Source organism: Cottoperca gobio, chromosome 9 (assembly GCF_900634415.1).
Source record: "Cottoperca gobio chromosome 9, fCotGob3.1, whole genome shotgun sequence".
Lineage (NCBI taxonomy): Eukaryota > Metazoa > Chordata > Actinopteri > Perciformes > Bovichtidae > Cottoperca > Cottoperca gobio.
In genome coordinates this window covers 13,455,963-13,473,280 of record NC_041363.1, presented here as the reverse complement: position 1 = coordinate 13,473,280, position 17,318 = coordinate 13,455,963, and the positions used below count along the sequence as shown (strand labels likewise).

Here is a 17,318-nt window from a genome sequence, read left to right as displayed (position 1 = left end):
TCCATTGGTACATTTCCCGTATGTAATTCCCAGTACAGCCTGAGCCGAGGTGTAATCAAAATAACTGAAAACACCTGTGTGGGTTGACCAGGGCGTCAAAAAAAGAAGCAGCATTATATTAAAAAGGAGCAATGTGTAGTGCCAAGATAGCCGCTCCAAAGACCAAAAGATATCCGTTACGCAATAGACGTCTTTGTCAACACCGTAACCCTTTTCACATTCTGTTAATGTTAGGTAACTTTTTTTATGTTTTAAACTAAAGTTCTGGCCATATCTTACACATTGCACCTTTTAAATATAACGTAATATTGTATTAATTTTATCCTCGTCAACATTTTTCCTTGTTAAGAAAATAAACAGGTCACCACTTAAAGAATATCAGGCCATGTTTAATTAAAGACTCTCACATAAGAAATACAGGTAAAATGTATATCTGCAATCTGTCATAGTAGTCAACATCCACTCACTTGAGCCGTGTCTTTAGGCTCCTATGATAACTGCAAGTAATATAAAAACATCTTTCCACCTCAAAGCACAACATAACCTAACAGATTGTTTCTCCAGACAGAATTCAGCATCACTTCTTCCAGTAACATAATCATAACATTTCTTGCCCTTCGATCAATCGGATGCATAATTATGAGAATAAATCCCAAAGTTTGACTCTTAATCCCTGACGTTGGAAGAAAGTTTTTTAACAATGCTTTTCAAATGATCTTGAAATAGTCAAAGATGGGACAAGCCCTCAAATTTAAACCGTGAAGAAGAAATCCGATGTTTCTTTTTGCATTTAATCTGTATCCCATCAAGACAGCATTGTCAACAAATAAACACTTGTTTAGGGACATAAACACATTATTAAAAAATATATATATCTTATCAAATCAGAAAGAATATACCTTTTGGCAGTTTGATGTGAAAAATAACAAGCAAAAGGTGAGCAAATTAAATGTGTATTCCTAATTGATGTGTGTAATCTAAAAGAAATGCTTTAAACGACAGTAACAATGTATCACATGCAGCACGGGCAGAGGAGACAGGGGGACTCGTGTTGAAATCAAATTATTTCTGTGCGTAAATCTAACTTCACCCGTTTCAACACCTGCGGGAGAGAAAATATCATGCTTGTACTCATTTTACTTTCAAAGAGAGGCTGCACACTAAAAACGGAGGGAGTTACTGTATTTATACAAATTAGGTCTCAGGGAGACAAGTTGCCTTCTTGCGGTGCTTAGCTGCTAAAAAGTTGAGTTTACATAACTAAATGGGATAATTTCCATCATTAATGACCATGTAGCTTCCCTGTTTGCCTTTAATGCTGTTCTCGTAAACCAGCAACGCACCACAGCAGTATGCAGCAGAGTATGCAGCAGAGTATGCAGCAGTATGCAGCAGTATGCAGCAGTATGCAGCAGTATGCAGCAGGTGCTGTTTTCTACACTCCTCAGACAGTCCAGTTTCCCATGTTACGCAGGGCAAGTGAAGCACTACTTTAAAAAGAGGGTAGGGATAAAGGAGTCTATTTGCCATTAACATTCATGCAAACATTGACATGCATTTCAAAAACAAAAGTTATTTACATGGATTAAAAAAAGACTGCAACTCAGAACAGCCAAAATAAACTCTACAAATGTGTGTGAATGCCTATAGAGTGAAAGGGCAACAACTGTTTTTAAAAATATGACTTGGTGTTACAAATGCAAAGTCACAAAGTTGCCTCTTCTCACAATCCTACATAAAATATAAACCAACACATTCACTCCCTTTTCCATATCGCAGGACAACCAACTCAAAATTAGGGTTATTGAATTAAAAACAAGAAAAATTAATTAAAGTGCTAAAAATATTATACAAATCAAATAATAAAAGTAACAAAAATAAAACCAAGAAAATACATCAATATTGCTGGGTAACCGTCTTAAATTCTCATATCTTTGTCAGTATACTATACACAAGAGACCTGGATCAAGTAGTATATAAGTGGGCTGCAAGTCATAAGATATTTAACTACAATGATTCTCAACTAGTGTGGAGTCTGTCAGGGTATGCTTGGAGATTAAAAAGAAAAAGAAAAATCGATACAATTGAAATGAATACAAATTAACATAGTTGCCTTTAAAGTTCAATGAAAGAAACTTCCAAATTTACGTTGCTGGGTCAAAGTCCGCTGGACTTCTCGCTCTCACAAGACTTACAGTATGCATCTGAGTGATTAGTACTTTGGTTTGCCAAAACATTGACAACAACTCTATTAATTTGACTGTGATTAAATCTCAGTGATTTAAGACCAACTGTCTGCCTCAGCTCTGCTTTCTTTCTTCAAGTTTGAACAAAAAGCTTCCCAGCTGTTTTGCTCTCAGCGTGAAAGTGAGAAAAGATGTGATTCATCCTTTGTGGCAGCAAAAATGAGGGTGTTTTCCAAAACAGTAACCAAATATGAAACAGCTGGAAGGTGACCACTTATGAATGATCACTTCAATGATCTTGTCATCACTGTTTTTGAGTGAATAAACTATATAAATCACAGTAAGTCAGTAAAAACAATCAATAGGAAATTCAACTTTGACACTATTGTTGTGTCCAAAACCTAAACTGGAGGATCTTCCTTTGCTTCAAAATCTTGTTAAATTGGGAAGGGGGAAAAAAAAGATTTGTAATTAGACACCCAAGAGGCCCCACAACCAGTTGTTAAGGTCCAAACCCATACTTTGACAATACTTGACCTAGAAGAGTCCATAGACCTGACTTGGTTTCAGTTCAGAGGTTCAGTCGGCTTTAGGCATGGTGCTTGTCACTTCCTTCTCTGTGATATTCGTAGATAGCTGTGAATGTTTTAGTATGACCCGATCCAAATGCTGCCCAGAATGTGAGAGGCAGCGATCATCGTGATGTCGAGCGCTGATCCTCTGAGAGCTGCTGCCTTTCCATTCTGCTTGTCATCCCAGGTGTGAAGCAGTTTGTTACAGTGCGACACTGTAAACAGGCACAATAGAAAACCAGCAGAACTCTACTGGTGCCAAGACACTCACCCCCCCAGCTGTACAGCACTCCGATGTTCTTTCATTGTTCAGTGAATCTAATGTCTGTCAGTAGTTGGTGGTTGTGGACCGAGTAGTCGCTGTACATTCCAGTTGAATGGGATCTGCAGGTCATCTATTTGCATGTTGTGGTGCTTTGAAACTGTACTTATCTGTGACGTCTTTTTCTAGTCATACAGTTCATTATTCCAGTCATCACAAATCAAAGCCATCGATCAAAAAAAAGAGATAAACGTATCTTTAATAGATGGCTTTGGCTGATTTTAGTCCGACTCTTGCTTAAAAACAAAGCAGAAGTAGGTGCCACAGTGCACAATGGTGCCTCAAACACACCTGAAAGTATTTATTTTTCATGTGGGACAGCTTCAGTGTCGCAGCTGTTTCACTGGCTTCTCCACCTGAAAGGGTTCACTGAGGAAGACTTTCAATTGCCACCGTATGTTGCAGTGTGATGCTGCAGATCTCAGTCCAGAGGTTGTGGGTCTGCTATAGGCATAGTGTGCAGAACCTCGTCCAGTAACTGTAGAGCTCTGTGCAGGTGGATCTCGATCCAGCACGGGGTTTCCTTGATGCTCTGGCGGGGGTAGTCGGGCCCCCAGCCCTTAACAAAACTCATCCTGAGAATACACAGCCTCCGCAGGTCGTCTACCCCGATTCCTGCTGCTGCCGAGAGACCTGAGAGGAGGGCCACAATCAGGTCAGTGGGATGCTGTGTGTGACAACTAGTTTTTCAAACTTGAAGGTATATTCAAGGGCAGTGTATTAACCCAAGATTAAAACAACAAATTAGATGTAATTTCAAGCGGTTTATTTATAGTCTATCTGAAACAATTCTAGTCGACCGGATGTAAGTTTAATTGGCAATGGAGAATTATTTTTTGATAATTTCTTAATAGCTTATGTCCATTTTTAGGTAACTAATATGAATATGTCAAATTGGGACCCATTTTCTAAATAATTTAAAAGAATAAATAATGAATCGATTAATTAACTAAATTAATGATTTGGCATTAATTGATAATGGAAATAGTTACAGCACTACCATTATCCACTCGTCTCTAATAAAAACATGGTCTATGTGCAAGTAGCAAAACTACAGTATACAAAAAAAACATTTTTGGAGCAATGAAACAAATTACATTTTGGAGCATATTGATTTGATTGATTTTACATTGAATGCAAATTAAGTTGAACATCTTTCTGCGCATTCCTCGGTTCTTTTCATTGACAAGTACATCGCTCACACTCACTGCTTGCTTGGCAGTAAAATGTACACCAAACCACACAGCCTTTACTTCCCGCTGTCTCTTTGTGTTAGTGTGCATCTATATACGCAGTTATGGTAGCTTACTGATAGCTGGAGCTATTCCTCCAACTGATCCAGGTCCAGGTATGTTTCCGGCCACAGCGGCTGCTTGGGCTGCAGCTGCTGCTTGAGCCGTAGCAGCCTGCTGTTGCATCTGTCTGTGGCACTGACGCAGGTCAAACACCTGGCAGGAGAGATGAGACTTTAAATACTGTTCAATCAGCAGCAATTAACCCTGCAGAGGAGACATGTACATACTGCCACAGGCTGCCAATCAGGGAGAGCCTCCTGTGTATGTTGTTGTGTATGTGTATGCTGCGTCGATGCGATACGAGTGGAAAAGAAGACGGTGTGCAGTATGGGCGGGGAACATTTTATGTGACATACAAACAAGTACTGAGTAAAAACAATGTTATAAAGCAGGGAACGGATGAAAGGGATATTCTGGAAAGGGATGTTTGGAGCTTGCAGGCAGCAGTTTCCAGAAAGGAAATACAACATTTTATGAAACGTCAACCCGGAGGGATGTCCTCATTTTGCAGTCCAATGACCCATGTGCCTACCTTGATGTAAGCGCTGGGGTAGATTTTGTGAACAGCGTCTCCAGGGGCTCGGCCCGCCTCTCTGTCCAGGTAGTAACTCTGAACAAACACTGCGTGGTCACTGAGGCATCGCACCCACACATCTCCCTCACCCTTACACTCCAGCTGAACCCCTTTGCCAATGTGAAGCCTGGAGGAGAGGAAAGGGGACAGTAGGGGAATAAAAAAGGAAACAGGGACAGAATGTAAGTTATAATATTGCCATGTGACGTTTTCATTGTAAACAAACCCAATTTGTGTTTGCATTCAACGGTTCTCACATAAACATATTGTCTGTATCCCTAAGGCCAAGCAAGAATATGAGGGATTGTACTCCACGGTTGCCCTGCATGTTTTTCACATCCTGTGCATTCTTGTGACATGCTGGTAGAATAACAGATGCAAACATTTTGGGTGGCTGCTCAGTTTATGTTGTTCTACAGCACCACGATTTGTAACAAGAAAATCCACAGGGTGTTTTTAAATAAACGTATGAATAAAAGGAACCAACTGTAAAGATGGTGTGGCTGTATCATCTTGGATCAACCCTTAATATATTGGGATATTTATATCTGCGTCAATGCACATGTAAAGATAGCACCAATGAAAAAGATGTCACATGTTATCTGCTGTTATTACAGGGTTTCATGCACGTTTCAACCAGTTCAATTTAAGTCTTTCAGACCACATAGCATAGAATTTAATACCAATTTGTATTCTGCTAGTATAAATTAAAACAAGTCTTAGAATTACTTTAGGTAAATTATTTTATTGCTCTGGCTTCGGCCACACATTAATCATAGTATTCCCTATGCACATCTGGTTGAATCTGCACTTCTCCGTCTCAGGGAAGTGAAGCAGGATTGTATCTAAATCTAAAGAAGCTGGTCGTGTGATTGTTAGCATGGAGATTGTAACGGGCTTCATGGATGTGATTGAGTAAATTATTTTCCAATTGGGGTGAAAAACCTCTTTTAAATTGTGGTGCCGTCTTCTCCCCAAGCAAAAAAAAGAAAAAGAAAAGATTTGCGGTTAACACAGCTGTAGAGTGGGTAAGGCCGTTTTATGCCTAAATTTCAGACAATTGAATTTAAGACTTTTTAAGGTCCTGCTGAAACCCTGTATTATAGAAGTTTGTTTCTGGTTCAAATGTTAAAACAGCTCTATGATTCTTTCTCTGTGTTATTTCAGAGAGTACATTAGCAGTAAGGTTTTAACTGTTGAAGGTAATTGGTCTCCTACCTTGCTCTCTCAATAGCCTCAGTGCGATGTACATTGCTGAGTTGGCCCAAACAGAAGCGGTCTCCTCCCGAGGGGTCGACATAGCCGTCCACTGTCACGGTGGGGCAAGAGGAGGGCACCTTAAACGTCTCCCCGACCTGAACGTCCATCTCAAAATAAGCAATGGAGCACCAGTAGTCAGGAGCTGAAATGAGGGAAACTGACGTCAATGGTTTTAAGTTATTTGGTTAATTTAAATAATTTCATTACTAAAAACTACAGTAACTGATGAACTGTCTCATCCCTGCATGCTATAACATAAAGGTAACTTGTAAATCTAAAGTTGACAGCAGAGGCAATCAAACTAAGCATATAACATGGCCTCCGATCAAATTCAGTTTCACACTTTCAGAAGCAGTTAAAAAGGGGCCACACTGCCTTAGGCACGGATGAATAATAGCAGTAGGGCAGTATTCTGTGAATAATCAATGTTTGGAGAGAAATGTGCAATGAAAGACGCACTGTTAGTCAAATCGATTGACGCCGTTTTCTAAAATGCCAGGCAGGAAATTGTGACCATGTCTTATGTACTTGTTGATTGCGTCTTCTCACCTGGATGATTGGATATAGGAGGCTGAAAGGCGAGCTCATTATGCACTGGCCCTGAGAGAAACAGAGAGTAATGGCAGCGATCACCCACTTTGCAAAAAATGCAATTTAACAACAGAATTTTGTCCGTGAATGAGCTTAAAGCTGCAGTGACAGTGTGTCCTTACAGTAGTGTGTCGGATGTGGCATAGGAGGGTGGTGCTGTAGATGGCCGTTGGTGTGGTGCGGTATGTTGGGGGTGAAGCTGCTGTTCCTAGACCAGGTGGAACTGGCACCTGAGGAGTAAAGGACAACAGAACAGTCAGAAACTGATAAATAGTAGATACTCACACAAGTACTGCTGATGCAACAAAACAGAAGCAGAACATGCCTTAATAATGATTTCAGTCCAGAAGCTATTCTCTTTCTGAAGTCAACATTTTCAAAACGAGACAATGTAGTCTTTAACTGTCAATTACAGACACATATCGCATGTTCAAACCAACACAGACATCGGTACAAACAAGCGCACACACAGAGGAATATTTTACAACTGTCTCTTACTGCCTGATCCAGCAGCAATGGCAGGGAAGGATGATGTGGAGGCAGAGGTCGAGGCCTCAGCAGGTGGGAGCAGGTTTGGAGTCGCAAATGGTTCAGAGGGGGCCGTGCGGACGGCGGATGGAGGGTGCTGAATGGTCTGGATGGAGTGCCCTCCCTCGATTGAGGGCAGACTCTGCGGCCCATCAAAATCATACTCATCCTTCACCATCAGCGCAGAGCTGGGTCCAGAACTGGTCAGTGTCAGTCCTGATAAGTCTGTGGACCAAGGAAAGGGATAAAAAGAACAATGGCTTGAATACAATTATTATTATTATTATTTTTTAAAGCTACCGACGATGCCAACTTCTTACTGCTAAAAAATATCCCTTGTGATGCAGACTGCTGGCTGGATTAGTCCTAACTAAAGCAAATTGCATCTACAACAAAGGGAATAACAACAGACACAAGCACAGTGCAATGCCACATAGACTTCAAAAGAAAGCCACATTATTTGAAGGATTTTAAGTAAAGTTACAGGACCACACCAGTAATCCTGCCCTATAACTGCACACTGGGTTGCTGACAATTGTTATGCAGGGTTAGCAGGGTCAAATCATGGCAACAAAAATGACTATGTCGCCACCAAATATCGCCTGTAGGTGGCCTCGTATGGCCACACAGTTTTATCAGGTCCATCTTGAGAATGAGACACGCTCAGGGGAGGTTCAGCAACAACATCCGTTTGATTACATTGGTTTCTATTTAAATATCTTAACTGGCCGCGAGTGCCGCTTTGATCTGTCGTACGCTTTCTATGCATCCCGTCACTTGCTTTAAAAGTGCTGCAGTGGACGAGCAACGGCGCATTTAAACTCTATTCAGCAAAAATGAGTATTGGGCGAAGGTAAATTATAACTTTATCGTGAATGTTCAAATGTAAAATTGTGTTTTTGGCAAGAAACTTTATTAAATAGATGTTTGAAAGAGATGTTTTCACAGCAACACAAAATAGTAGGGCTGTCGAATTAACACCTTAATTTCGATTAATTAATCACAGAATAAATAACGCGATGAATCGCGCTCTTAGATTCCCCTTGACTTTTACGTCACCGACGCGGCGTGGCCACAGCAGCTGCGTCAACACGATGAAGCGGATGAGAAAACGCTACTTGGACCAGTGAATGGACAGTTTACATTTAATAAACGCCCGGATGGAACTGCAGATAGGAGCACCGTTCTGTGCAATTCCTGCAGAAAATAATGTTCCTATCATCGCAGTACTTCTAGCCTGACATCATCTCAGAGCAAAGCACTTAGCAGCTAGCTCAGAGCTAGCTAGCACCCAGGTGAGCGACCAGCCTCGTCAAAGCTCTCGATCAGACGTTCAGAAGCAGAATTAGTAAATCTACCTCTGACAGATTAACCAACTCAATCGCGAGATGGATTGCAATGGACTGCAGGCCAATTTTGTTTTACGGATCGCGTAACATAGTGCAAAAGAAGAGAGCAGCGTTGTCATCTGAGAATGTAAACAAGCTAGTTTGTCTCAGCGAATGGCTGAGGAGAGAAGTGAGAGGTATTGTGATGGGTCCGTTAAATTACACTACATGTTGATAAATTAAACTGTTATGTAGCCATAGGAGACTTTTGCTTGGCTTTGTTAATTTTTTTGTACAAGAGATTGTTTATTGTACAATGAAAGATGTTAGGCTATCTTGTGGCAAACAAGATATTGGTATTTAAATAAAAGACATGTTGACCAGTTTATAATGCCTACTCATTGATTCACTCATCTTCGTTTTCATTTATTGAAGTGTCACAGTTAAGGAATACTGTGTTAAGTTGCATTTAATGACCTTTTCTGTATTGTTTTTACATAAATTTACATTTGGGCAACCAAAAATGTACTTTGGCCACCTAATTTAGGGGCTTGGCGGAAAATATTAGCGTCTATCCCTGCAGTGTTTTCATTACTTTCCTCCTTTAAAAAAGGCAGCTTTTGGTCTCAGTCACTTCAGTACGCTATAAAAGAGAACTGAAACTTTGACACTGAATTTCTTATAGTTCTGTTTAGTTTTAATAGTTTCTATAGAACACGATAAACATTTCAACCAACTGAAAACGTCCCCGTTACTCACCTATGCCAGGAGACACCACTCTCTCATAGTGATAGGGGTTGACACATACATTGTCACACTTGAGGTCAAAGGCAAACTGGCAGTATTTGACGTGCTTCAGTTCATTCTTATGCAGGTCAGGCCATCGCCACAGCCGGGCGTAGATTACATGAGGGAACCCTTTACGTCCAGCCACCTGGGAACAACAAAAACACAGAGAAAGCGTACAGGAAAACGGAGTTAATTCATTAACTCACTGTCGAAACAGCTGAGGTCAAAAGCAGTGTCAATTATTGCAATACATATATTCCATATATTTCCACTGTTGTTGGCAACAGCATGTTCCGACTAGACAAATACACACTGGGAAAAAACCAGTGATACTGCAGCACAACTTTGGTCTACTGCAGAGAGATTCCATAAATCTTCTCACATTTATATTTTTAACGCAATACATTTCAACAACCTAAAAGGTTTATAATGTGTAAGATATGCCAGAATTGAAACTTAAAACAATGAACTAACACTATCAACAGAATGTGAAGAGGTAACAGTGTTGACGTTGTGTCAAAGACGTGTATGTGTTGTGTTGCAGAGATTTCTACTGAAATTAGCATGCTAACTGACTAGCGCCACTTCAGTCGTTTAGTGGTCCCAGCTTCTCAAATGTGAGGATGTTACACTTTTCTTTGCCAAACATGATAGTAACATTAATATATATTTAGGCTTTGGACTGTTGATTGGAGAGAGAAAAAACTCAAGCAATATGACGACGTCTCTATGGGCTTTCGTAAATTAGAACGAGCATTTTTCCGACAAAAGTAATATGAAGATAATTTTACACTGAAAATAGTCGTTAGTTGTAGTTAAGTGTCAGAGGTTTCATTTTAACTTATGAAACAAACTAGAAATACAGCCACACTGTTGTATGCCTCTGCCAACCAGTCAAGTTGCAGCTTACATCTATGTCTGTCCAAAAAATCATCACTTCATCGTTACAAGCAGCGGCAGTGCTGGTATTGTTTTCACCTTGTGTCATCATGGCAAAAAGTGCTCCTGGAGACACCCTCAGGAAACTACCAAAAAAAGCCATTTTGAGTACTTTGCCAGGTGTTTGTATTTCTGTCTTTGGTTTGTCACAGCGATAGCAAAGATGCTGTCACAAAACTTAACAGGTGTGTAATTGAGACCAAAATGAGGGACGAGTTTGAAGATGGGTGTGTTCTGAATGAGGGCGCCAGAAAGAGAGGGTAGGTAGTGTGAAAGTGACCCCCCCCCCACACTTTACGCACTGGGCCAGATTTGAAGTAATGACTGGTGTGACTAGTTATATCCTATTAAACATTGGTGTGCAATTGTCATACTTAGCATAAATTATTGAGTTAACGTATTTTGTGAGGTCACAGTGACGTTAACCTTCGACCCCTAAATGCTACAAGGGGTTGTTTGTGAGAAATTCGAAGAAAATCCCTCCAGGCGTTTCTCAGATATTGTGTTCACAAGAGTGGGGCATACGGATCGATGGACAACCTGAAAACATGTGTAATGAGGCTAAAATTATATTAGAGGTTTTTGTTTAAATGAACCTTAATTGAAAAGCAACTACATCTGATGTCTGGGTAGTTACAGTAGGTTACAAAGACTAGTGAATTGTTTCCAAACATTAACAGATGTAATAAACACTTAATGAATGATCTAGATAACCATCTTCCTACCTGCAGCCGTCCATCAAGAGTCCTCTGAATGGTCACACACTTGCTGGGATGTGCCCCATTGGTGGTGATAGCTGTGATGAGGGAGTCAAGCTCGTCTTTTTTCTCTTTCAGTTTCTTTACCAGACTCTCGATGGCCCGCTTGGCAAACGTCTCACTCTCACCACCCTGTCTGTGACACATCAGACTGTGCACAATGCTCAGGCAGGCATCGTTGCTGGTAGGTGTGTTGGTGATGGACATCTTGACTTCTGTGCCTCACTGCACTTACTGAGAATATATATATATGTTGACACAGTTTCCCTTAATCAGGAAGCTGAAGCAGAGGCAATCTTCACAGCAATTCAGCTGTAGTTGAGGCAGATGTGTGACCACACAAAACTCTCAGCATCAGGAGGAAAGGTGACAGGATCTAAAAAGAAATAAAAGAGGAAAACGTGCAAATTGGTGACTAACTGTTTTAGAGAGGTGCTGATTAAACACTACGGTCGTTTGTGGTGTTGATGAGTTGTATAGTGTGATAGAGATATTAGAAACATTGCTCAATATAACACAATACAGTTCAACAGCACCACAAACCCCAAACTGATCACAGGGTCTCTTAAACAGTTTAAACAATAACATTATAACCTTTATGACAAGTTGCACGGCTTTTGTATTAGAGATTATACGTTGAAGCTTGGTGTATCTGACCAACAAAGTTAATTCAAAAACACGTTGTATACTACCTTTATTTTTTATAAATGCTGTAAATGCTGTCAGCTTTCTAGGAAAAACCGATAAACACACAATATTTCTGTTTGGATGTGGGGGCAGCCAGGAGGCATGAACCAGAGACTCTAACGTAACGTTTTAACGAAGTAATTAACCGTATAATGACAATTCTAGCTCACTAAAGACCTAATAACAACACAAAGTAGCAATTTTCATTTGCGTTCAATTAAAAAAAGAAACCGGAACAGTTTATTGTAGGGAAAAATAAGGGTTTAGTTGTTGTGCTCGCTTGCCTCTTGTAGCTAGCTAGCGGCGCCAGTCTGGCTGCAGTTAGTCCAGAAAAGTTACTGCATACGCACAAAACTAACCGGAAGTGAACAATCCCCGTCTTCAAAATAAAATGTGAAGCTTTTTAAACGCAAGAGGGCAAAACACTTACTTACTACAATGTATTAGGGATATGAAGCTCAACTATTGGCACATATCTAGGACATTTAATGTACTGGGTAAAACAGTGGGAGGGCTATTACGATTGTCTGATATACAGTAAAGTTGGTTATACTAATTACAGACTGCTCTTATTAAAGACTGTCTGAGCTCTCAAAGAGCCTAACACCATGACACCAGATAACTTGTGAGAATATGTACTGCCTTAATAGGGTAATTTAAATATGTGATAGTTATCTCATTAACTAGTAATGCCCAGATACATCTAATTTGGCCTAGAGATATGGCTTCCAAATACAACACGTTGTGGTTGTGAGTTCAATACCAGGGCTGCCACCATTGTGCCCATGAGCAAGGCACTTAACCCTGAGTTGCTCCAGGGGGACTGTCCCTGAAGTTAGTTCACTGTAGGTTGCTCTGGATAAGAGTGTCTGCTAAATGACCTGTAATGTAATTTAGAGGTGCATTGATCAATGTATTTTAAGCATATCTGCATGCCACTTATATGTGTTGTATTGTCAGGTGTTGTGAGCTGCTACTATGTAGTAGTAGTATTTATTTTGGTCCCTATTAACAATTTTGAAAAAAATAATGCACATGAAAATAAATAAGAATAAGGAACAATATATTGACTGCAAATGTGTAGAATGAAGGTTAACCTAATTTTACCTACCATTTTTACATAGCATATTCTAATAGGTATCCCTTTTAGTTTATGGTTTTACTCTAAAAGAGCCAAAACGGAAATAGCCGTTGTTATTAAGATAGGCTGACATCAGAATTGCTAGCTACCTGCTACTAAACACATCAGGTAGCACCGATTATTGTTGATAGCAAACTAGCTAACGTAGCATGCTACTATGAGGTTAGCAGGCGTGTTGTTATGCCGCAGCACAATCATTTGTCGACCACTGTGTTCGATAGGTAGCGACAATATAATTGTGTGCTGTGAAAAACATTGGTTGGTATGTGAACGCTATATAGTTTCTAATTAAAAACGAATTAAAGCAATGTAAATAGCTAGCATTACCTTGAGGTAGCTGGTGGGGCAGCTAGCAGGAGAGCCCTGCCTCTGTCCGAAGTTACCGTGCCGACGGGGCCAGTGGTGGGGTGTGCAGATCCTGTATGGCTGCTAGACTATCCTCATAAATTTCACCAGCTGTTTAGAAAAACATGGTGAATACAAATTATTGTCCGCAACCTGAAGCCTTACATCCTCGAAACTAGAGCGCGGATCAACTCAAATCTCAGATTCCGTCAAGTCCCGGCCCACTTCACGCACTTCTCACACTATTTCCTTCAATGGCGCGTTGCGCATGCGTATCACGAGAGGGGTTTGTTGGTTCACATAGTTCATGGCCCTATACTACTTGTACTGTTCCAGCTACTAAATAGATAGATTACTATTATTTCGGCAGGTGCTGGTATTACTATTATCACTACCACAAAGTATATTGCTTTTACTGTATCTAGTTTTATTTCTACTTCTGCAACTATGACATGAAGAGCAAGACAGTCATAAACAAACCAGTGAGACAAAACAATGATATAGACAGATATACAGATATACAGATAGACAGATAGACAGGTAGACAGAAGTTCACTCCTACAATTATCTGTCCACATTATCATTGATATATTGTATGTGTCATCAACATACTATTATCCAGGCTATCCATAGACAGGCTGTGTAGCCTACTGGTAATATCAAAGTTTGATAAGAATACAGTACAAAGACCATTTCGCCCCTGTAGGACACAAACATATTACCCAATTGAAGTAGTAGCGGACGGAAATGTTTCCAGATTCAATTCAAAATATGCATAATTCACATAATATAAAGTGACAGGACAGTTTTATTTTAGCTGCAACACCACAGTTTATTTTCTCCTGTGCTGTTAACGAGGTGCTAATTAGTGAAGGGAAATCAGCTGCTGTGATGTTTAGTTGGAATGAAAAGTAGACATTGTTTATCCTCAATTTGACACTTTCATTATACCCTCTCGACTGTAATGAGAACATAAATAATCTGTGTGTGTGTGTGTGTGTGTGTGTATGTCTCTCTCTCTCTCTCTCTCTCTCTCTCTCTCTCTCTCTCTCTCTCTCTCTCACACACACACACACACACACACACACACACACACACACACACACACACACACACACACACACACACACACTCTTTAAATGCCCCACTGGTTACCAATTTGTCCCAATTACAGATGTGAATATTACCCGCCGACAAGCCACACAATGATGATTAATTATCATCTTTGGTAGCTAATGTACTTGGCATGCTCCCATAATTTGACTTTAATTGTCTATCATCTATCTTTCTCTTTGTTTCCCTTTCTTATCTCTCCCTCAATTAGGTCTCTCGTCTACGTTTCTTTCTTTCAAATAAGTATCCTCCAATGAGGAAGTTAAGAAGGCAATAATTTTCTTCTGATTCTCTTTGTCTGCTCTTCCTTTGCACATGTCCTGTATTTCCATTTATATTGCTTAATGCAAGCATGTGATAGAGAAAGCAGCACAAAGAGATAGATAAGATAGAGGCAGGGTCAAATTACAATTACCAGCTATTCACTTGTAATGCAACTCCCTTTACTGACCAGCAGAGGGCAGTAAGCACCAGCCTATACACTCTGACCTGGTGTCCCCTGAACAGGGCTTGTGGATCAAAAGTCAGCGGGCATGATCATTTTGTGATACATTTTATACTTAGCTTAATACTAGAATCGATGTTTCATCTCCATCAATGTCCAGCAGACATTTTCAGGAGGAGCATAAACTAAATATGGACAGTAAAATATAAAATGCATTTCAGTCTGTAGGCTAATATATTGGTTGCTTTAAAGTAAGTTAGCTTAAAAAAATAGATAAAATAAATATATATATATATATTTACTGTTGGAAAACTTTTTGGGGATTTAAGCGTCTTTGAGTTTCTAGAAAAGCGCTATAAAAATCTAATGTATTATGTTATTATTATTATTATTATTATTATTATTATTATTATTATTATTATTATTATTATTATTATTATTATTATTATTATTATTATTATTATTATACTATAGGCCCTCACCTAACATTTACGGCATGTTTATGTTGACCAGTGTTTTTCTCCAAGATAATACTCAATTGTCAATACTCCCATATCATATGCAGTTAATGTTTTAACTTTGAGGTAGTTTTAAATCCATGTGAAACTGGAATGAATGGCTCTGCATTATGGTAATAGCCCTACAAATTGAATTTTGCTAATTTTAGCTCCCAGCATGCTTAAAGAACGAGAGTCATAGGAGTTTGCTGCAATAATTTATTTAGCTTGAACTGAACATGAAGCGAAATGTGATTGTTCTCCTCATGACTTCCATTCATTCTGCATTAGATGCAGTGGATGTAAGTTTGCAGATGTTTGTCTGGCAGTAACCATAGCTTTCATTAGCACCATCTGAATATCACACTTTAAATGTTCCATTTTTCACATGGCTGACAGAAAACTACCAAGTAAATATCCGGCGTTGCCAGGTAATTCTGACACTTCCAAAGCGGTTTATGGTTGTAGTAAAGTTTAATGATTGTGGAGCAGGTGGCAGCAAATGGATTAGGACTTGATCACAACAGCACATCTTTAGAAACATGCAGGACAAAGCCTTTCACAGCATAACAGCACAAAGTGAGAAGCTGTGGCTGGTTGAAGCTGATTTTCACTTTGACAACCTTCAGTCAGAGGCATATGACTGCTGTGTGTGTGTGTGTGTGTGTGTGTGTGTGTGTGTGTGTGTGTGTGTGTGTGTGTGTGTGTGTGTGTGTGTGTGTGTGTGTGTGTGTGTGTGTATTAACGAGTGTGTGGGCCTTATACATCCATCAACAGAGTCACAAACGTAAATAAAAATGGACAAGCGAGAGAGGAGCCTAAGGGATGTGATGTGTCTTTCTGTGACACCGGGTCACTCACCTCTAACATCCTCAACGCTCCATGTCCTCCTTCAACTCTCCTCCATCCATTAATTCCTTTTTGTTTTACATTTAAATTGTTCTGTCCTTCCCTCACAATCTCAAAATGAAAATACTGAGATTTGATGTATTTACAGATTGTTTGCCCCTTAGTTACAAGTTGCAACCATAGACTTTATAGAACAAGTGGATGTTGTCACCGAGATGTCACACTTTGGTTTTAAAGCCTCGAGTTTGGCATTTTGTCCGTTTTCTGGAACCAGAAGTGACACGAGAGGGTGAAGCTAAGTACAACATAAACGTTCAAGAAGACATTTTTAGGCAACCAAAATGTTAAAATAATCTTTCACGAACTGAAGGAACCACACTGTGAAAGGGTTAAAGGTGTAAGACAAAAACCCGGAGAGCACCCAGTGGTAGCGACCTGTCAATCACAAGGTAGCCCCGCCCTAAAGCATACCCTACTTTATCGCCTGTTTTAGTCTAAATGGGACCATCAATTACTAAATTAGTTTTATGTATTTAGTGCTAATAAGCAAATGTTAACATTCTAACACACTAAACTAAGATGAGTTAGCATTTAGCTAACCAACATGTTTGATTAGTGTTAGGCTACCAACGTTTCCACCCATCTACTCATCCAAAAGCTTTCCTCTCCTCTTCTCCTTTGAACCCCTTCCTCTGAAGCCTAAACACGTCACATGAGTGGGGAATGTATTAAATCTGAAATCTTTCCACTTCAGTGGGGTTCAGGAAATTGTCTTCCCCGCGGGGAAGTAAATGCAGATGGAGGGATGGATATATGAAAACATGGAGATATGGACGGAGGAGTAAAATGGTTGGAAGGAGAGATAGATTTAAGGAAGAGAGGAGAGTTAGACTGAAAGAGGGGAGGTATTTGGAGGATGGATGGATTGGTGGTGAGCATCAGAGAGACGGAGAGTGGAGGAAAAAGGAGGAGAGAGATGGAGGTGTGGGAGACGAGATGGCTGAGCTGTCTGTTTGAAGCTAAATCAGAGAGGCAGTGTAGTGAGGAGGTCTGTATTCATAAACGCACACACATTAACAGATGTGTGTGCGCACTCACG

General features: G+C 40.0%; 1 protein-coding gene across 2 annotated transcripts; it reads right to left on the bottom strand.

Annotated features, from left to right (window-relative positions):
- Positions 1 to 368: 368 nt before the first annotated feature.
- On the bottom strand, positions 369 to 14,148 carry LOC115013358 (mothers against decapentaplegic homolog 4). 2 transcript variants are annotated; one of them, XM_029439591.1, is made up of 11 exons: positions 14,038 to 14,148; positions 13,298 to 13,426; positions 11,110 to 11,518; positions 9,416 to 9,590; positions 7,299 to 7,553; positions 6,923 to 7,030; positions 6,759 to 6,809; positions 6,168 to 6,366; positions 4,908 to 5,076; positions 4,390 to 4,528; positions 369 to 3,713 (listed from the first exon to the last, which is right to left on the bottom strand). In XM_029439591.1, exons 3-11 carry the CDS (start codon positions 11,347 to 11,349, stop codon positions 3,502 to 3,504), a joined length of 1,548 nt encoding a protein of 515 aa, XP_029295451.1. In that variant the 5' UTR covers positions 11,350 to 11,518; positions 13,298 to 13,426; positions 14,038 to 14,148; the 3' UTR covers positions 369 to 3,501. The 2 variants fall into 2 exon arrangements, with proteins under 2 accessions (XP_029295451.1, XP_029295452.1); XM_029439592.1 differs by lacking the exon at positions 14,038 to 14,148 and having other exon boundaries at positions 6,168 to 6,351; positions 13,298 to 13,596.
- Positions 14,149 to 17,318: the final 3,170 nt, after the last annotated feature.

Bases quoted from the DNA above. Each gene is read 5' to 3' on its own strand.
- LOC115013358 (XM_029439591.1), bottom strand. From the start codon at position 11,349: ATGTCCATCACCAACACACCTACCAGCAACGATGCCTGCCTGAGCATT. The intron at 6,367-6,758 runs GTGAGAAGACGC...CATTGACGTCAG, and splicing joins TCCTATATCCAATCATCCAG to TTTCCCTCATTTCAGCTCCT. The intron at 4,529-4,907 runs GTAGGCACATGG...CTCTCCTGCCAG, and splicing joins ACCCCAGCGCTTACATCAAG to GTGTTTGACCTGCGTCAGTG.